This window comes from Anoplophora glabripennis, unplaced genomic scaffold (assembly GCF_000390285.2).
Source record: "Anoplophora glabripennis isolate ALB-LARVAE unplaced genomic scaffold, Agla_2.0 scaffold1341, whole genome shotgun sequence".
Taxonomy (NCBI): Eukaryota; Metazoa; Arthropoda; class Insecta; order Coleoptera; family Cerambycidae; genus Anoplophora; species Anoplophora glabripennis.
In genome coordinates, this window is record NW_019417421.1 from 2576 (window position 1) to 25493 (window position 22918).

The 22918-nt window shown below is 33.9% G+C and overlaps 1 protein-coding gene across 2 annotated transcripts in view; it reads left to right on the top strand.

Moving 5' to 3' along the window:
• Positions 1–420: 420 nt before the first annotated feature.
• The window catches only part of LOC108914765 (epsin-2-like), a gene marked incomplete at its 5' end in the record, with an annotated part of 41834 nt that continues 19336 nt past the window's right edge, over positions 421–22918 (top strand). For both annotated transcript variants that reach the window (XM_023456271.1, XM_023456272.1), the window contains 2 exon segments: positions 421–520; positions 20284–20710. In XM_023456271.1, coding sequence (XP_023312039.1) covers positions 421–520; positions 20284–20710 — 527 coding nt within the window.

Sequence of the window (22918 nt, forward strand, 5' to 3'; positions counted from 1 at the left end):
AAAGTGTTATTCCAATGCTTGGTGACCTATCGACCTAATTACATTACCATGAGCCACCACTGCCAACAAATATGGCCGTCAACCAAGCTGTCGATTTTTAATAAGATATTATATAATATTGCTTATTTTTGAAACAACAATACTTTACACTTATCTTATTTGTTAGCTAACAATTTAATACGTAGTAAAATAAACACAAAAATTCACATAAGTAAATATTTGTGCGTGAGGGAAGTAACAACATATAAAAAAACAAGAGAATACTAATAATTAAAAAAAAAATACAATTCACATTCATAAAATTTTAATCCTCTGCGTCTTACACATTTCGGAAAAATTGATGGACTGACTATCTATTCCTCTATACTTACAAACTTATAATAAGTCATCATAGTGTTAACATGTATTTTTATTATCCAGATCAACTCAAGAAAAACCATCAAATGCAATGGTAGATTTGTTAGATATTAACTTAGCAGATCTTCCTGCGACAGATCCTTGGGGAATATCACAGCCACAGGTGAGTTTATGAATATTTTCTGTAATAAATAAAAGCTAAGTTGAGCCTATTTTAATGAATCTTAAGTGTAGAAATATTGAAAAGAAAAGAAAATTTGTAAGAATGATCTCTTATTATTTTGCAAACCATGCGAGAGAGAAGAAAACTATGCTTTTTGGCTCCAGTTTTATAAAAAAAAAAAAAATAATACCACAAACCATAGCTACCCGTCTCTCCATTTTATGGGTATATAGTGATGAATGATACCTGTAGTAGAGTAGTTATTAATGTGATAACTTCAATAGTTACTCTCTAACTTGGACAGTTTCCAAGTTTACTCATTAAGTTTGTTTTGTCTCATTAGTTTATTATCTCTTATTAGTTTATATGGTGTCCTAAATAGATAAAAAAAAATTAAGTTGGTCCTTAGGTTAAATAAAAAAAAACTAACATCAATAATAGTAAAATTGTACTGAATTTGGATACAATTATGCAAAAAGAACCCCAGAATGGATTCCTAGTGGTATTTCAAAGAAAAAAGCTTTCTATGCACAGAAAAAAGTTATTAGTTTTTCGAGATATTCCAATGTCGTATAATTTCAGACAATTGACATATTGACACATTTCAGACAATTGAATATGATATACACTAAGAAATATAAACAAATGGGGTTTAACAAAACAATAAAAGAGAAAAACAAGTAAATAACAAAATTTAAAATATAGGTCAAAAAGGTCATGCAAATAATAGAGTTCAGTTTTATTTTAATTTCACGTAATTTTCTTAAGATGAGGAAAAAATATCAGTAAAAGTACATTAATCATTATGTGTAAACCTCTTTGTAGTATTCTTGTGTGAAATTTCTATCATTCTACTTGGCTTGACAAACCCATATTTTTCAAATTTTTACTGTAATATAATTTGTAGTACTAAAGAGGTAGGTACCTACAAGGATACAGGTAAAATGGTTATTACAAAAATATTACCATCTACTGACTGTGTAGATACCAACCAGTGGAAATTTGACTGAAGTTCTTGTAGATTGTTTGCCTACTTCATACTTTACAAACATAAAGTGGTAAAATGTTGTCAAGTGAAAGTTCAAAAAATTCGTTAGAAACTTCAACAAATGCTAATATTTGATATAGTTACCTCTGATTATAGTTATCTCTTCGGTTTAAGGTTTGTTTATAAAATCAGATTTCACATGCACAGTATGCATTCAGTCACACCAGTTGAGGCAGCCCACCAGACAACCAGTTGTAATGCAAATGTGTGTTTTCTCATAGTTTGTCCCTTCTTCAAGTTAGGTATAAACAAAACATGTTTTTTTCTTTATTTTTTGAAATTTTGCCACCTGTTAAAAAATTTTCACCAAACAGATAAGTCAAGGGTTATCTTTATGAAAAAGTTTTGCCTTACCAAAAAATTTCACTGAAAAAACAGACAAATTGAAAAACCTATCACTTTATTTTTTTTATTTGTTTTTTTTTTCAGTGAGATTTTTTGGTTAGGTAAAACGTTTTTCATTAAAATAACCCTTGACTGATCCTTTTGAAGGGTTTTACTTCACTAATTTTTAAAATTCTTGCACAGGTGGCAAAATGCCTAAAAAATAAAGAAAATAATGAAAACTATGTCGCAAATAAATAACTTCAGACATAAACATATGTAATCTAATGTTTTACAAACATTTTAATAATTGTCTACCGTATTTGTATTATTTTATGAAGGAAGAAAATATTACAAACATTTTCATTCAAGCGCTACCAGTATAATGAAGTAGACAAGTTTGTAATCTTAAAAGTCAATGTTTTTTCCAATGACATTTCTCATTTTTGGATCAAACAATAAAATTTTGAAATTTCATTTTTAGCCTCACCTTCAAAACCTAATTATAATATTCATTGTTTAATTTTATAAAAAAACTATATATATATATATATATATATAAACCAAGGTGTCAAATTACAAATCACGGTGTCAAATTTCAAAACAAAGGTGTCAAATTACAAAACACGGTGTCAAATTACAAAACACGGTGTCAAATTTCAAAACAAAGGTGTCAAATTACAAAACACGGTGTCAAATTACAAAACACGGTGTCAAATTTCAAAACAAAGGTGTCAAATTACAAAACACGGTGTCAAATTACAAAACACGGTGTCAAATTTCAAAACAAAGGTGTCAAATTACAAAACACGGTGTCAAATTACAAAACACGGTGTCAAATTTCAAAACAAAGGTGTCAAATTACAAAACACGGTGTCAAATTACAAAACACGGTGTCAAATTTCAAAACAAAGGTGTCAAATTACAAAACACGGTGTCAAATTACAAAACACGGTGTCAAATTTCAAAACAAAGGTGTCAAATTACAAAACACGGTGTCAAATTACAAAACACGGTGTCAAATTTCAAAACAAAGGTGTCAAATTACAAAACACGGTGTCAAATTACAAAACACGGTGTCAAATTTCAAAACAAAGGTGTCAAATTACAAAACACGGTGTCAAATTACAAAACACGGTGTCAAATTTCAAAACAAAGGTGTCAAATTACAAAACACGGTGTCAAATTACAAAACACGGTGTCAAATTTCAAAACAAAGGTGTCAAATTACAAAACACGGTGTCAAATTACAAAACACGGTGTCAAATTTCAAAACAAAGGTGTCAAATTACAAAANATCATTCATTAAATATGTTAATCGTTACCTTACTGCTTTTATACCTCTGATTTCGCCAATATTAAAACGGTCGTCTCTTTTTAAAAATTCAATTCATGATCATAAAAATATAAATTTTCCGTAAAATTTGCGAGGTAGCTTTCACAAATTCTGTTTCACACATACTGCTTTAATTCGAAGGGAAGGAAGATATTAAATGATTATTACTAAATAATAATTTTACTTAATAAAGGAATTCGATGATTAAGGAATATAACTCGTAGACTTGAAAATATTTTATGCGACGATGTCACTGACAGACTCACACTACTGACAGTGTTGACAGAGCATCTTCTTCCTCCAATTTTATTCCTTTACACAATCATCTACACATAATTTCACTACAAGGTGCCCCTTATGGCGTCACAGCCGTTTTGAAATATTATAAAAAAATCAGTTTTAAATAATTATTTTAAAACTGTTCTGACGCATTTCTTAATCACTAATTGTGCATACACACTAATTGGTACCTACGTGTAGAATTATATGATCTACTTTTTGAAATTTGGTCAACAACCCTATTGTGTTGACCTAACTGCTAACGAAGTTAAAGTGCTTAACTCGAGTAAAAGGTTAAGATGGACATGTGACAACTGTTTGGAGTTGGGAGTTGATTTACATTCATTGCAGGTGACTATAATTAATGGAGCTAAAGAGTGAGATTTTGTAACTGAAGAAATCATCTACTGAGATGATTTTTTCTACTTTGGATAACAACCAGTATGAAGAAATAATTCAGGAAATCAGCGAGAGACAAAAAAGGAAATCAAATGTTGTGGTGTATGGCATAGTTGAACAAGGTACTGCAACTGCGGAATTGCAGACTAGAGCTGCACAGGACAAAGAGCAAGTACTTATTCTTAGAGCCATCTCTGCACCAGAGGATCGAAATTTGAAAGCAACTCGCATTGGACGGTATAATTCTGCTATCGGCTCTCTGCGTCCGATTAAAATTTCTTTAAGGGATGAATGTTTAGTTCACGAAATCATTCGTAAAGCTAGGAACCTAAGGAATATGCCTGAATTTAGGGATGTTCGCATTTGCTTCGATCAAATACCCAGACATATAGCGTATTACCGTTTGGTCAAACAGAAGTTGGATGAACATTTAACATCAGGCGAAACCAATCTGAGAATCAAATACGGGGTGGTCCCGCGGTAATGGGCCAAAATTTATGGGTTGATTCCCCAAGCAAAAATATTGCGATTTAGCCGAACTTACCATAGTCCAAAAGTTGATATTTAAAGAGATACAGGGTGTTAAATGTAAAATATCATTTCAGTTTTTTTTAATTTATTAACAAATGCAAATATCCTCACAAAATTTTGGGGATTGGAGTTCTTTGAGTAGAGGAATTGAAATCTGTTCACATTTTGTTTAAAGTTCATAGAGGGCGCTAGCTGCAATAGATTGAATGTGTTAAAAACGACAACTTTTTTGTACTTTAAGGTATCTCATCTTTGGTATAGTTTTTCCGAAGTCAATTGAAGAACCAATAACTTCAATGTATGTACCAGGCTCGGTCTCTAAGTAGCAACTCGGCATTGAAATATTTGAAAAACTTGTTCCCACATTTATTTAGCCATAACCATATACAGGTCTGGTCGAATGAAACGTGCAGGTGGTAGAAATGTATACGCTCAGTTGAATAATGAGCGTGTGGGCAAAGAGCAATACGCACTGTTGCTCTCCATTGCGTCATTAAATTCAGTTGTCGACAAGTCGCCTGGCAGTGGCAGTGCGGCAATGCGGAATTTGATGTGATTCACATAATTTTAATTTATTATAGGCACCGTTCTATTAATCATTCATATTACAATTGCGAAAGGGAAAAATAAGAGGGATATTTGGTTTACTAATATTATTACATGGCATTTTGGAGACCAACCAATTTACACTTGGAGAAAAAAAAATTGTTACCTGTACTTTTATAAGTGGAAATGGTAAAAGGGCTTATAATAAACCTAAAAAAAATAAATGCGTGAGCAGGGGCGGCGGAGGGTTGATTTGGGGGGTTGAAAAGTTATGAAAAATTGTATCATTGCTATTTCTAGCAAAAGTTGACGTCAAACAAAAAAGTATCCAATACAAAAGTTGTAGATCATCCGTGGACTCGAAATAGTCAGATTTAGGCTAATTTACTTATATCCGAATTCGCTTTATTTGACAGCTAGATGGCCTCAAAGTTCGTGAAATTTTTTAAATTTTGTATATAACTCAAATAGGTATTAATCGATTTTAATTATTTTTGGGGTGTGTACTCTTGTTTTCAATATATGACAAATTAGTGGTAGAAATAATTTATTAATTTTTGTGTTACTTAAAAACTAGTCTGACGTCATAAGGGCAATTGAACAAGAAGCTAGTAGCGATCCTATTGCATAATTTTGAAGAAGAAGAAAATATATCAAAATTGTCCATCAAACCCTGTTTCCTGTTCTTTAAACAAAAGTGACAGTAGTGACACTAGTGACAGCAGTCTATCAATTGAGAGTAGTTGTGATAGTTATTATTAATTTCCTGATTGTAATGGATTTAACAAGAAAAGTGCCCATTTTTTAATTTGTTTATAACTATCGCATTTATTGTTAAAATTTTATAAAACCTATGACAAGTTGAGGGTTTTGTCATACTTCAAAAGTGTGCCAAAAGTGGGCGGTGTAGGTGCAATAGTTTTCGCACAATTCTGTTTGTTTTTAACCACATTCCACATTCCACATAGCCAATTACATTATCTCCATAAGATTCCCGAACTGGACTATAATTTTCCGTAAATAAATAGGTAAGTATTTATATTTTTTATTATTTATTATAAATAAACACAATAAAATCATTCATTAAATATGTTAATCGTTACCTTACTGCTTTTATACCTCTGATTTCGCCAATATTAAAACGGTCGTCTCTTTTTAAAAATTCAATTCATGATCATAAAAATATAAATTTTCCGTAAAATTTGCGAGGTAGCTTTCACAAATTCTGTTTCACACATACTGCTTTAATTCGAAGGGAAGGAAGATATTAAATGATTATTACTAAATAATAATTTTACTTAATAAAGGAATTCGATGATTAAGGAATATAACTCGTAGACTTGAAAATATTTTATGCGACGATGTCACTGACAGACTCACACTACTGACAGTGTTGACAGAGCATCTTCTTCCTCCAATTTTTTTTCCTTTACACAATCATCTACACATAATATCACTACAAGGTGCCCCTTATGGCGTCACAGCCGTTTTGAAATATTATAAAAAAATCAGTTTTAAATAATTATTTTAAAACTGTTCTGACGCATTTCTTAATCACTAATTGTGCATACACACTAATTGGTACCTACGTGTAGAATTATATGATCTACTTTTTGAAATTTGGTCAACAACCCTATTGTGTTGACCTAACTGCTAACGAAGTTAAAGTGCTTAACTCGAGTAAAAGGTTAAGATGGACATGTGACAACTGTTTGGAGTTGGGAGTTGATTTACATTCATTGCAGGTGACTATAATTAATGGAGCTAAAGAGTGAGATTTTGTAACTGAAGAAATCATCTACTGAGATGATTTTTTCTACTTTGGATAACAACCAGTATGAAGAAATAATTCAGGAAATCAGCGAGAGACAAAAAAGGAAATCAAATGTTGTGGTGTATGGCATAGTTGAACAAGGTACTGCAACTGCGGAATTGCAGACTAGAGCTGCACAGGACAAAGAGCAAGTACTTATTCTTAGAGCCATCTCTGCACCAGAGGATCGAAATTTGAAAGCAACTCGCATTGGACGGTATAATTCTGCTATCGGCTCTCTGCGTCCGATTAAAATTTCTTTAAGGGATGAATGTTTAGTTCACGAAATCATTCGTAAAGCTAGGAACCTAAGGAATATGCCTGAATTTAGGGATGTTCGCATTTGCTTCGATCAAATACCCAGACATATAGCGTATTACCGTTTGGTCAAACAGAAGTTGGATGAACATTTAACATCAGGCGAAACCAATCTGAGAATCAAATACGGGGTGGTCCCGCGGTAATGGGCCAAAATTTATGGGTTGATTCCCCAAGCAAAAATATTGCGATTTAGCCGAACTTACCATAGTCCAAAAGTTGATATTTAAAGAGATACAGGGTGTTAAATGTAAAATATCATTTCAGTTTTTTTTAATTTATTAACAAATGCAAATATCCTCACAAAATTTTGGGGATTGGAGTTCTTTGAGTAGAGGAATTGAAATCTGTTCACATTTTGTTTAAAGTTCATAGAGGGCGCTAGCTGCAATAGATTGAATGTGTTAAAAACGACAACTTTTTTGTACTTTAAGGTATCTCATCTTTGGTATAGTTTTTCCGAAGTCAATTGAAGAACCAATAACTTCAATGTATGTACCAGGCTCGGTCTCTAAGTAGCAACTCGGCATTGAAATATTTGAAAAACTTGTTCCCACATTTATTTAGCCATAACCATATACAGGTCTGGTCGAATGAAACGTGCAGGTGGTAGAAATGTATACGCTCAGTTGAATAATGAGCGTGTGGGCAAAGAGCAATACGCACTGTTGCTCTCCATTGCGTCATTAAATTCAGTTGTCGACAAGTCGCCTGGCAGTGGCAGTGCGGCAATGCGGAATTTGATGTGATTCACATAATTTTAATTTATTATAGGCACCGTTCTATTAATCATTCATATTACAATTGCGAAAGGGAAAAATAAGAGGGATATTTGGTTTACTAATATTATTACATGGCATTTTGGAGACCAACCAATTTACACTTGGAGAAAAAAAAATTGTTACCTGTACTTTTATAAGTGGAAATGGTAAAAGGGCTTATAATAAACCTAAAAAAAATAAATGCGTGAGCAGGGGCGGCGGAGGGTTGATTTGGGGGGTTGAAAAGTTATGAAAAATTGTATCATTGCTATTTCTAGCAAAAGTTGACGTCAAACAAAAAAGTATCCAATACAAAAGTTGTAGATCATGCAAAAATCTACAACTTTTGTAGAGGTCACTTTTTAACATAACCTTAAAATTTCCGAGAAAAATGCGAAAAACAGGTTCTTTTCTGATTTTTCGTTATTTATTTCTCATTTCCATAAAAATGATTTAATTTTGACGAAACTTGGTGAAAGTATACCTTTCTCTGTCTTAAATTACCTCAATTTTTTTAGATAAAAAATCAAGAAGTTTCTGAGATATTAATTTTTTCGGCCCGACACTTTTTCAAAGAAAAATTCTACTTAAAAAAATCATCGTACAAAGTTCTGCCCGTAATCATTTTTTTCGTTTTGTCATATACTTTTTGGTTAAATAAAAAAAATCTGTAATAACATTTCAAAAACATGCAAAAATGCAAAAAAATAAAAAATGACGCAACAATGAATTTTCCAGTTATTGATAATTTGTTTAAATTAAAAAACATTCAAAAACTGATTACACCATTCAATTCTACAGAAAAAAAAATAAAACAAAAACTGTCTCATTGTTTGACCCAAAACTTTATTTTTGTACAGTATTGCTATAAACATCTAAGTCGAATTACAAATGCACAAATGATAAATTATCTCAGGATGATTTGAGATTTCAGCAATATAAAGTATTAACTGCAAAGTCTACTGTTGACGCGAATTCCGACAACCCGAAATTTTGCAAAATCGTTTACTTTCTTCTGGCTTTATTTGAAAACGAATTCTAAATGAATTGCATATTTACATTGCCATTGCCACTTTTTTCGCTCTATCCAATGACGTCAACATTTTTGTAATCCCACGTTTGGTCTTCGACGGGCCATCATCAGATTAATTTTTTTAAATATATCGCTGCTATTTTTATGACAAAATCTAGTCATTTTTAATTCTGTATTAGATGATATGATGTAATCAAAAAGGTTTTTAGTTATCATTAAAAATTTTTCCAGAGTACGGCTCTGAACGCTTTCAAAATACCTGTATCTATTAGAGGAGAGAGAGAGAGAGAGAGAGAGAGAGAGAGAGAGAGAGAGAGAGAGAGAGAGAGAGATAGGAGAGAATAAAAGTCAATACAGCACAAAATATCCAACAATTTTTTTAATCCATAATTTAAAAAGTTGTACCTAATAAAAAAAAATAATACGAATTTATGAAATATTTTATTATTTCTAATTTGTATTGCTAACAGTAGTAAAAAATTGTTGGATATAAATAGCAGCGACGTATTTAAAAAAATTATCCCGATGATGGCCCCTCGAAGACGAAACGTCGGATTGCAAAAATGTAGATGTATAGAACGAAAAAAGTGGCATTGTAAATATGTAATTTATTTTAAAATTCGTTTTCAAATAAAGACAGAAAAAATTAAACAATTTAGCAAAATTTCAGGTTCTTCCGGAAGTTGTTTATGGAGAAACTATAAACACTTGAGAAGAACTGCAGCTGCAAAGTCATTTCACATTAAGGATTTATACTTTAAAGTAAGACAATCTTTTAATAAACGCATTGATAAGTGTATTGAAGTTAGAGGTGGATATTTTGAACAATTATTTACAAAAAGGCATATGTTTTACTAATGTTTACTATTTTACTGTTGAATTTGATATCAAATATGAGATACCTTAAAGTACAAAAAAGTTATGTCGTTTCCATCACAATCAACCTACGGTAGCTGGCGCCCTCTATGAACTATAACCAAAATGTGAACAAATTTTAATTCCTCTATCCAAAGAACCCCAAACCCCAAAATTTTGTGTAGATATTTACATTTATTAAGAAATAAATTAGAGATGGGTAACGCAGCAAAATTTCCTACGTTGATGCACTAATTCAAGCGCACACTTGTGCGTTAACCCACTGCGTTAACTCAATTGCGTTATAACGCAATATCGGTTCAACTGGCGGATGACGCACCTAGCGAGAAACGCAGCGGTGTCATCGTATCACCACTACACCACCCGACGCGTGACTCGCTACACAGCTTCATCAGCTCAGCTCACTGCTCAGTTTAGTGACGCTGGACAATCTTGAAAAAATATCTCAAATAGTATTCCTAAATTATAATTTAAATAACAAAAACTGATTTAAATAACAAGAACACTATATTTTTACATAATTTATATTTATCTTTTTTATAGTTAGTATTTTGAGAATTACCTATATTTTTTGCTATGTTTTTATGTGTTTTAAATTTTATTCTGAACCAAAGAAGGTTTAAGTTAATTATTTTTGTATAAAAGAATTATTATTTTGTTTCTGTTTTTCAATAAAAGTTAAAAATTAAAATGCATAATTTTTCACATAACTGCAATTAAAAATTTTAAATAACGCAGGCGTCATCTACCCCCCTCGTACTCGCTTTTATATTTTACACAACACGCAGAGACAGTGACAAACATGATGACAATCCCAACCCCCAAGTATACAGGGTGTATTTAAATGGAGGGGTACAAATGATACCAGAGATTCCTTTGGTGAAAATAAGTCGATTTAACCTAACATACCTATATCCCAAGTCGCATAAAAAAAAATATACAGGGTGTCAAAGTGAAAAATAAAAAATGGTTTTTTCCTTAATAATTTTAGTCAGAAATGGTTCAAATTTTCAACCGAGAGGTTTTTTAATAATGGGAAAAATAATATAAAAATGATTTTTGAGTATCGAGTATGAGGCGCCCTCTGCAGGCAACGTTATGCATTGAATATGTAGTAATTTTTTTGTTAACCCCCGCATACAGCTTTTAGTAGGAAAATATGAAATATATGACTATTTTGAACAAAAAAGGTATACTCATTGAAAATGGATAAAGCCAACTGTTTAGCAGATATTTTGAATTTCATAAATTAGTGTTACAGATTTATACCTCCACGAATACCAAGATACTTTTGTTAATAAATTCAAAACGCATTGCCTCACAGTAATTATTAGTTGTGGATCTGTATTTTAAAATTCGACCAAAAGGGGGCGCAGGAAACAATTGAGACAACATTATTTTTCCTGTTTTAAATTTACTCTACTATTTTTGTGTATTATTTTAGCATGTGTGAATACATTTGTTGCATAATTTCTATTTAATTGTTTTTTCGGTATCCTTATTAAAAAACCACATTTTCTTGTGCATGTGAAATTATTTAAACCCTGAATTAAAGAAATCTCATATAAAATAACAGTTCAGCTGAAAAAATATTGCAAAATACTTACCTGTTTATTGTTAGTTTAATAATAATTATTAGAAAAAAGAGCAAAACAACTAAAACCAAGATACACTTAACAGTCCATAGATAATTTAAAAGAAATAATTGGCTGGCAATAAAAAAAACAATATTTTTAAAGGATATTTTCGAAGTAATTTCGATTTTCCTGTAAGTATAGTCTAATTCTACGAATAAAATTATGACCAGCTCTTGAAAAAATATGTATGGCATTCTTTACTTCCTCAGCTGCTGCAAAAATTCTTTGACGTAGCGTCTCCACACTATCAATTGGGTTGGAATAAACAACATTTTTTAAGTGACCCCATAAAAAATAGTCCATGGGTGTGAGATCCGGTGATCGCGTAGGCCATTTAACTGGTGCATCGTTCCCTCGATCTCCCAGGAAAATTTAAATTTAACCATTGTCCAATAGCTAACAAACATTGTTTAACAGCTATGAGCAGGAGCTCCGTCACGTGCGTACCACATGTGTTCACAGATAGCTAGTGGCACGTCTTCAAGCAATATTGGGAGTTGCTCATTTAAAAATCTCAAATAATCGATTCCGCCGAGATGCCGAGAAAGAATACACAGACCAATAAGATAATCTCGATTCCTGCCAATACATTTAAACTAAAATTATGTTGAAATTTGGATGTACAAACTTGGTGAGGATTTTTGTCAGACCATGAGTGAATTGACGCTTAATTACCAAACAAAATACTGGATAAAATATTTCCGTTTTCCCTTGAAATGTTCATATACCATTGACAAAAATCTATCCTGTTAGGCAAATCCGCAGCAGTCAATTCCTGCACAGGTTGTAGATTGTAGGGTTATCATCATTTGCAATTTTCCAAATAGTAGTACCAATGTGAAACGTTATACTGTGTCGCCAATTTTCTGATACTAGTTTCAGAATTCTGATCTTGTAAATTGCCAAGGACAACTTCTTCAAGTTCTACATCGCGAATAAGACGTCTTCTGCCAGTACCTTCAGGATGAGGTTGAATGTGTCCGTTTCTTCGAAGTCTTCTTTCTACCGCCGCAAAAGTTTTTCTAGCAGGAACACGAAGATTGGGATATATGTCATGATAAAGTCGTACAGCAGCAGCATAGTTCTTGTAACATTTAAAAAATACTTGCAACATATCGACATACTCGTCATTAGTATACATGATTTGCTATTTTATTCAAATCCAAAACTATTTAATATCTAGGTTGCAGGTAAATAGTGACTAAAATAAATTTTTAACACTTTAAACTAATGCTTCAAAATTGCAGCTTACGAGTATTATCAACTGACATTTATCGACACGATTTTTATATTTATTTAAGCAACTCGAACCTTGGTATTCGTGGAGGTATAAATCCGTAACACTAATTTATGAAATTAAAAATATATTTTCAACGGTTGGCTTTAGCCATTTTCAATAGTAAAGTAAATTTAAAACAGAAAAAATAGTGTTGACTCAGTTGATTCCTGTCCGACCGGGGGCTTTTGGTCAAATTTTAAAATACAGATCCACAACTAATAATTACTATGAGGCAATGCATTTTGAATTTATTAACAAAAGTGTTTGTTTATATCTTGGTATTCGTGGAGGTATAAATCCGTAACACTAATTTATGAAATTCAAAATATCTGCTAAACGGTTGGCTTTAGCCATTTTCGATAAGTATACCTTTTTCGTTGAAAAATGTCCAATACTTCATATTTTGTTACTAAAAGCTGTATACGGGGGTTGGCAAAAAAGTTACTACGTATTTAATGCATAATGTTGCCAGCAGAGGGCGCCTTGTACTCGACACTGAAAAATCATTATTATATTATTTTTTCCATTATTAAAAAATCTCTCTGTTGAAAATTTGAAACATTTCTGACTAAAATTATAGAAATTATTAAGGAAGAACCATTTTTTATTTTCCACTTTGACACCCTGTATCTTTTTTATTATGCGACTTGGGATATAGATATGTTAGGTTAAATCGACTTATTTTCACCCAAGGAATCTGGTATCATTTGTGCCCCTCCATTTAAATACACCCTGTATATTCCATTTTATCATAGTCATGTCATAGTCATAGTCATGTTATTTCATACGTCACGCAATTTTTCGTCCTATAATATTATTTTCAAAGATATTACTCCTAATATAACGTTTTTACATTATTTTGGTAGATTGGATATACATATTACACTGTGTTCTTTTCTTCTCAAATTCTTGGTTTTGTAAATAGCCAATAGAGAGTTGAATCTTTTGACGTGATGACGTGATGACGTGTTTCGTTCGGCTTTGTCTGTCGGGGCACAGCGCATGACTCCGAGTTTGACTCAAAAGTGTAAGTGTGCCGTGTGGTGTCGCGGTGCCGATGTAACTCAATTGCGTTAACGCAATAATAATTTTGGTATCAGCGCAATAACGCAACGCAGTACTGAGTTACCCATCTCTAAAATAAATGGAAATAAACTAAAATAATATTTTACACTTAACACCCTGTATCTCTTTAACTATTTACTTTTGGATTAAGGTAAGTTCGGCTAAATCACAATATTTTTGCTTCGGGAATCTATCCATGAATTTTGGCTCATCGGGACCACCCTGTATATACGTGATGTACCCAAAATAATTCATTTAAACTAAATAAGCAAAGCAGTAATAAATTATCCACGCAAGTATGAGGATACTTTCAGAATGTGAGACGTTTAAGGACTATGGTCGATGAATTCTACGCTTCAGTTTCTGCCGCCGAGTTTAAAATCATTGGATTTTCTGAAACGTGGTTTATGGAGAGTATATTTAGCTCTGAATATTTTCCGGATAATTATACTTTCTTTAAATCAGATAGGCGGGTTGAGATTACAGGCCGTAACTATGAAGGTGGTTTATTATTGGCATTTGACAGATTATTGAAGGTCACCACACTCAACTTGGACTCGTTTGTCAATGTTGCACCGGATGTTGATATTGTTGGCTGTAAGTGTCTTATTAATGCCTGTATTTTTTGTATTTGAAATTTATGTTTCTCCGAGTACTGTTGTAGTAGAATTTGAAAGTTTTCTTGATCACTTTGAGCAATTATTAGTTTCTACTGTAGATGAGACTGGACATATTTTAATTTTTGGTGATTTTGCTAACGTTTCGAAAATCTTTTGTAATTCAAAAAATAGGTGTAATAATTAACAATTTTAACGAAATTTAACAACAGATAGGATTTTAACTTTTTTTATCAATTTGGCGAGTAAAATTTACAGAAACTGTTCAAAATTACGTTCGTTGGCTTGAATGCACGCATTACATCTTCTAATCATGTTTCTTTCTGCCGCTGCGGCTTCACCTCTATCGGTCAACTTTTCGACAGTATTGACATGGAACGTTAGCAAAAATGTTTGCTTTTGTTCATAAAAAGTTATTTTTCTTGAAAACGGTTGACTTTAGAGCAATGAACCAAGAGAACTTTTATTGTGTAAAATTCATTGGCGCTTTAGAATTTGATGACAAAAGTCAATTTTTTCAGTGGCGTAAAATTTAGGGGGGGGGGGGTTTGGGTAAACCCTTATGATACCTTAAAATCTCCACCACTGGCACGTCCAATGAATTCGAGAAGGGTGCGAAAAAGTAGCTATTAATAGTGGTAATGTGTGTACAAAAGCTCAGTCCTGTAGTTCAAACGATTTCTAAGATATTGGCGAAAAACTAAAAACAAATTAAAGTTTTGACACCGTGTATCTCGAAAATGAAAGCCCGGAGAGAAAAATGGAAGAGGAAAATAATGTTTCTTTTTTCAAGAGGAATTTAAGTTTTCCGTTGCGACACTTATTTATGAACACCCTGTATTGTAGGTATGTTTTATAATATGTATAAGTATTAGTCCAGGCTGTATCGTTGCTCCCGCTAGGAACATGATTCTCATTCGATTTTTTTTTCATAATCTTACTAAAAAAATGACCCTTGAATCATATCCGCATGTTGCCAGACGTTACTAATGGTTAAAAATTGTTTAAACAATTTTTTTTAAACAAATTCGTAATTTTCGATTTTTTCGCTCGAAACACATATTTATACGCTTTTTGGGGTATCCTGAACAAAAATGTTCATATGCAACTTTTCTCTAAAATCTACCGTTTTCGAGATATTAACGATTTTTTGTTCGAAAAAACCACGATTTTAACCATTTTCTTCTCTAAGGATTACGTCAGTAAACAGGAACTTACAACAAGGAATTTTAATTACTCTTCAAGTTTTTTTTTAATAATCCGTATTAACTCCAAGTACAAAACCTATTACCTATCTAAAATACCTATTTTCTACTTTTACTGTCATACCACGTAATATTCTAATTCAAATTTCATATTATTAAAATTTCCTACTATGGTACTGTCAGGTAGAAACTAAATATTTTATTTCAATAAAAATTATTTTAATCCAGCGCCGACAATTCCGCTTAATCTGAGAGAGCACGATTCCGTCTCGCTTGGTTCTCGACCGCCACATCAAAGGCGCCGACACGGACTCTTCCAGCTGTATTAAGCTGTGGCAGCCGTTGCCACCCTGCTGTGTTGCAGGTTACACTGTATCACACTTACCTTATTGGCAACCATTTTGACTGCAATAGGGTTGTTGACTATAAAAACAAACCATATACAAATTGTTGTTGATACAAAGATTTTATATAAAAGAACCTGCCTGAATAGTAAAATTTTAAATATATGATAAATTAGTGGTATAAATCATTTATGAATTTTTGTGATACTTAAAAACTAATTGACGTCTTCTTCTTTTTTTTTGGCCTTCACCCAGAGGGTATTTAGCCAGCTTAGTCTGACGTCATAAGGGGCAATTGAACAAGAAGCTAGTAGCGATCCTATTGCATAATTTTGAAGAAGAAGAAAATATATCAAAATTATTCATCAAACCCTGTTGCCCTGTTTCCTGTTTTTTAAACAAAAGTGACAGTAGTGACACAGTGACAGCAGTCTATCAATTAAGAGTATTTGTGATAGTTATTATTAATTTCCTGATGGTAATGGATTCAACAAAATTTAAGTGGTGTTTTGTTCCACATTCCACATAGCCAATTGCATTATCTCCATAAGACTCCCGAACTGCACTATAATTTTCCGTAAATAAATAGGTATTTATATTTATTATTTATATTATAAATAAACACAATAAAATCATTCATTAAATATGTTAATCCTTACCTGACTGCTTTTATACCTCTGATTTCGCCAATATTAAAACGGTTGGTCGTTTAAAAATTCAATTCATGATCATAAAAATTTCAATTTTCGGTAAAATTTGCGAATAGCTTTCACAAATCCCCATTCACACATTCTACTTCAATTCTAAGGGAAGGAAGGTATTAAATGCTTATTACTAAATAATAAATTTACTTAATAATGGAATTCGAAGATTAAGGAAAATAACTCGTAGACTTGAAAATATTTTATGCGAAGGTATCATTGACAGACTGTCACTACTGACAGTGTTGACAGAGCATCTTCTTCCTCCAATTTTTTTCCTTTATGCAATCATCTACACATAATTTCACTACAAGGTGCCCCTTATGACGTCACAGCCGTTTTGAAATATTATATAAAAATCAGTTTTAAATAATTATTTTAAAACTATTCCGACGCATTTCTCAATCTCTAATTGTCCATACACACTAATTAGTAAGTGTAGAATTATATTATCTACTTTTTGAAATTTGGTCAACAACCCTATTGTGGTTGCTATTGGTAGTCATCCTCACATCCTCCTGCGGGAAGGAGAGGATTCCTCCTTTTTCTGCACCAGAAATGGAGGAGTTGAGGCTATCCTTATGGGGCATCACTGACAGTGGTCTGTTTAACCTTCTTATATTTCATCGAAGTCACCTCTGATAAAGTACCCGACCTGTTTCTTTTCTTAGAGGGTGGTACCTCTTGAGGGTACCTTCTCCTTTGGTGCAGTTCCGCCTTTCGTTAAGGTGGCACACCGTGCAGGTACTCTGCCTTCCTTAAGGACGGTCCCGTTCCCTTTGAGCGGTGTTGACCCTATGCAGATGGTGGCAGACCTTTGGGTTGCTCAACCTTCCGCACTGGGTTACACTTCCCAGACGTTGTGGGTGGCACCTGAGGCGTAGGTGCGCATTCTATATATTTGTTTGCCCCTATGAGGCTTCTGTGTGTCCCCAATTGGGGTGACATTTCGAGATGGTCCCAGTTGTGGTGAGTGTTGTCGCTGGGTTGGCAATTTTTTCATCCCTGTAGAATTTGTTATGTTCGTCCACTTGATAGTGCACGGCAAACACGTGCAGTCACCAGGGCTGCCAAGTGGATATAGTTCCCGAAGGCAGGGCAACGACGTGAGAGGGTTGTGCATCCCTGAATGACGAAGCCAACCGACGCCCAGTTCTGCAGCCCACTATGCGCTCTCTGTCCTAGGAGCTCACCCTGCCGGTCCTTTAACAGGATGGCGCAGCCGATTGGCTGGGAGTGGGTTAGTTTCCAGCCGCCCGTCTAGTCGAATCCCAGACTGAAGTGGCGTGTTGCAGGCTCAACCACCAAGCACCCTTCTTCCAACAACACGGATCACCACGCACGTCACAAACACGTGGGAGCTGGTCCGCAGGGTGTCTTCAAGAAGAGCGTCAGAAGAAAGGGCCCTAGCCGGCGGGGCCCAGCCAGGACAAAAGGAGGTCCCACAAAGCGCCTACACCGGCCGCATTTGCGGTCGGGGTAGACGACGGATGGGGCCCACCTACGAAGGCTGTCCAGGCCTACACGAGATGAGGCAGGATAAAGAGGGATAATCCCCCTCGATCCCAAATCATTGAGGCCAATTTCTAGCCATAGAATAATGGCGCGGGTGTTTTCGCTAAAGTCCAAGCCAGGGGTTTAGCCCCAGAGGACCTGCTTATGACAACCCTAGCCACAGAACTGAGATCCTATGGCTCCTTCTATCCGCCACCCAGGGATGCGCCTGGTAAATAGCTCAACCCTCAGGTTATTTGATACCATTTGGAAGTTTTTGGGCCTCTTGTAGAATTTTGATTAAATGAACGGTTTAGGTACAAAAAAAATATATTTTGTAAATGTCTGCATTATCTTGCCACCCATATTACAATACTTAACAAAGTGCTAGTAGTCACTGAATTTGTAGGTTGACTGTAATTTCAGTTTGATGTTTAAGTCATTGTACAGTTGACTCCACCCAAATGTGAATGCATTTCAGTAGTTATGGAAATTTCATCTGGATTTTATCATAGTAAATCAGACTTTTTTAGTGGCGTAACACAGAGAGGGTATTCTTATGGATAAATTCGACCAAGGCATTGTCTTCCGCGTCGCTGGAAACCTTTCCGACACCTTGCCTGATAGATCTTTGTAATTATTGTTCTCGCCAGCGTTGTTTAATATAAAATATATAATATAATATATAACTATTACTGACATTTAAATCAGCAGCCACTTCACTTGAAGACCAATTATCTTCTAATTTAGCTATAGCCCTTGCTCTATGCGCTTCAGTTAAATGCTCCGGCATATTTCACGTTACTTGTTTACATTTAATTACGTTTGCTCTAAATGACATATGTGTATATTTGACAACTATTGAATTTTACGACTATGATTTGAAGTTTAAATTACACGGTACAATATTGCCGTTCACATTTGGGTGGCGCCGATTGTACCTGCCAATTCTTAATGAGTGTTTAATTTGATAAGATATACCATGTTACTTCATTTTTCGATATGGATACACACAAATAAAAAGAATCAAAGTTATTTACAACGTGCCTAATTTTATAAAATAATTCGTAAAAACAATCAAATACAATAAAAAATGCTGGAGATAAAAGTAATAAAGCTGATTAAATTTAGTACAACTTATTATAAAAACTGTTCTAAATCACCACCCTTTTTCTACAAAAAGGTTAATTCGGCGAATAAAGTTAAGGAAACCCTTTGCAGTTGTTAAGGGCTATTTATGGCATTTAGGATATGCCTCCACAATTCTTCAGTGTTAGATGTGGAAACATACACTGTTGTTTTCAGTGCCTGAAGATAATAGTCGCAAGGTGTTAAGTTCTGGTTAACAGGAACATTATCCCCTCTACCAATCCGTCAATGAGGGAATCTTTGGTTCAGAGACTGCCGGACATTTACAGTGAAAGTTAGTAAAAGATCAAACCGAAATTACAGTCAACCTACAAAATCAGAGCCTACCAGCACCTTGTTAAGTATTGTAATATGGGTGGCAAATAATGTAAACATTTAAAAAATATTTTTTTGTACCAAAACCGCTTATTTAATTAAAATTCTACAAGAGGCCTAAAAACTTCCAAATGGTATCACCCTATCAAATAAAAAATAGTTGTCATTATCGAAAGAGCAAAAAGTTATGAACAGATATTATCACCATCCCTCAATTCTGTAGGAGGAAATAATCAAAATCGAATAATACATATTCATGTTATTTACAAAATTCAAAAAATTTTTACAAACTGAGGCCATCTAGCGGCCAAACGTAAGCGATTTCGGATATAGGTGAATTAGCCTAAATCTGCCTATTTTGAGTCCTCGAATCTGTGGTCTTCGTTGTACACGTTATTCTCAGACACCCTGTATAATAATACAATACACTGATAAAATATTGCATGACAACTTCGGGACAACTTATACGTATACAGGGTGTTCTGTTTTAATCGATGACCCCGAATAACTTTGTAGGATGACCTCCAATTGAAAAACTTCCAGTACAAAAGTTGTAAGATTTTGAGGGGGCCATATGATAATGAATTTGGTTTTCCGCAAGAGGTCAAACTTAGGGGTCATTTGGAGGTCCACTTCAGAATTTAATAATTTTAGTAGTAAATGGATACAAAATATTAATGTTTTCTTATACAGCAAACATCGCCATGGAAGGCGCCCTCATTGATGTCTCCTCATGAACAATCTCGTAACGTAGATCCTTGGACCCCTGCAGCTGCAGGCCAGCAACCTGATCTTTGGACGGCTCCAACTAATTTACACACCTCACCAATGCCTCTATCACATGGTACATCTGCAAAGCATGACCCGTGGTCTCCAGCTAGTCAAAGCTCTTCAACTGATTTAGATGAATTTGATGTTATAACGAACAGGAATAAATCAACTTCTCCAAAAGCTAATGGTACTAATGATAGTACCACCAATGATCCATTCGAGTTGAATCTGCTGGGTGATGCATTGAGCTTAGGAGAACCAGAGCCTGCCACGAGTGCAACAAAAAAGACACCATTGAGTTTTCTGGGAGAGAATTCATCACTTGTTAATTTGGATAATTTAGTTACAAGTAAGATGTTGCTATATATATATTAGAAAAACAGCTAGGATTGCTCGTCAGTTTAACCCACCAGACACAGACCGGTTTCAGACTTATTGGTCCTCATCAGTGTGCCATAGGTGAGACAACCGACGACCGACCCAGTTGTTCTAGTGTCGTAAAATCACGATAAAGAAGTACAAAGTACGCGGAGCACCAATGGCTCTATCTGTCGTGCTGACTTCCTACTAAGCAGTTCGATGGCTACTATGGTAGGAAGCGACCTGTTTCCAGGCACTTTGTTGCACAACTAGTCGCCTAGATGGCGAAAACAAGTGTTACCTAGTAGAAAAACAGCTAGGATCGCTCGTCAGTTTAACCCACCAGACACAGACCTTCCTACCATAGTAGCCATCGAACTGCTTGGTAGGAAGTCAGCACGACAGATAGAGCCATTGGTGCTCCGCGTACTTTGTACTTCTTTATCGTGATTTCACGACACTAGAACAGCTGGGTCGGTCGTCGGTTGTCTCACCTATGGCACACTGATGAGAACCAATAAGTCCGAATCCGGTCTGTGGTAAGGTAACACTTGTTTTCGCCATCTAGGCGACTAGTCGTGCAACAAAGTGCCTGGAAACACGTCACTTCCTACCATAGTAGACATCGAACTGCTTGATAGGAAGTCAGCACTACAGATGGAGCCATTGGTGCTTCGCGTACTTTGTTTATATATACAGGCTGATTTAAAATTCAGTACAAAGAATTTAGGCGCATATTTTTGAGGTCAAAATAGGACTTTTTTTCATATAAATGTGGATCCACAAATGCTTAGTTTTCGATATGTGTTAGTTTTTTATTTTGTTTGATTTTTTTAGGAATAATTTCGAAACAGATTGAATGTTGGAATAAAACGGGCTACGTTGATTTTTTAGGATGCTAAATTTAAATATGTCGTTACTAATTGCGCTGCTTGTAGAGGATGCCACCTATAAGGGCACGCTTTAATTAAATTGGACCTAACTTTCTTGCTACCCTGTGTATTGTGTTTATTCCCTTATCAATTTTAAGCAAAAGAGATATACTTGGTCGAAATCTCTCAGACTAACCATTTCTGAGATTTGACTGATAAGAGTTAAATGCACACCATATTTTCAAATTTTATTGACTATTACGGTGAAAAATTTAAAAATGTATTTTGATCTAATCAGTAAAGCAGAGATCTCGAATTTTAGTTCTTTACATTTTTTTGATACAGCTAACCATGTTTGAGAAAATCGTTGCTGACTAGTGACAATACTACCATTTAGTCAGCAGTGATTTTCTTGAAAAAACTATAAAAGCTAAAATTCAAGATCGTTGCATTACTGATTAGATGGTGAAAATAAATTTTAAAATTTTTCATCGTAAATACATAGTTAATAAAATTTGAAAATATGGTGTGTATTTAACTCTTCATTGACCAATATCGGTTGGTCTGAGAGATTTCAACCTAGTATACCTTTTTTGCTTAAAATTGATAGGGGAATAAACATGCTAATACGAAAGGTCAATGTACAGAGTAGTAAAAAAGTGTGGGCTAATTTAATTCAAGCGTACCCTTATAAGTGGCGCCCTCTATAAGCAGCGTCAAAAGCAATTATATATTTAAATTTACCATCCTAAAAAACCCCCTACCCCAAGTTCAAATCTTTTTGTAAAGTATTCCTAAAAAATCAAAAATTTTAACATCTTTATCGAAAACTAAGCATCTGTAGACTCACGTTTATAGGAAAAAAAAGTCTTGTTTTGACCTCAAAAATACACCCCTAAATTCTTTTTACTAAATTTTGAATCAGCCTGTATATAAAGGGCGACTGGTAAGTCGACGTATTCCTTTGAAGATATGTTAGTACAGACAATTTGCAGTCAAATGAACCATAATATGCATTATCTAAAAGTTGATAGTTTTCGAAATATTTAAATTTTAGTGTTTTCTTAGGAATGTACTTCCTAATACTACTAATTGTAAAATAAAAAAAAAAAAAGATAACTTTTTTGAACTTTTTTTTCCTTCTACCATTAATATGCATAGTAATTCAGGTTATGCAAATTATGTTAAATACTTTGATACGACAAAAATACAGGAACTAAAATCTACAGAGGTTAGAAGCTTCATAGTCCAGTCATTATAGACATGGAACAGCCTGTTTCGGGAAAAAAATACTATTAGAAGTTTTTCTGCGGAATATTGTTCGG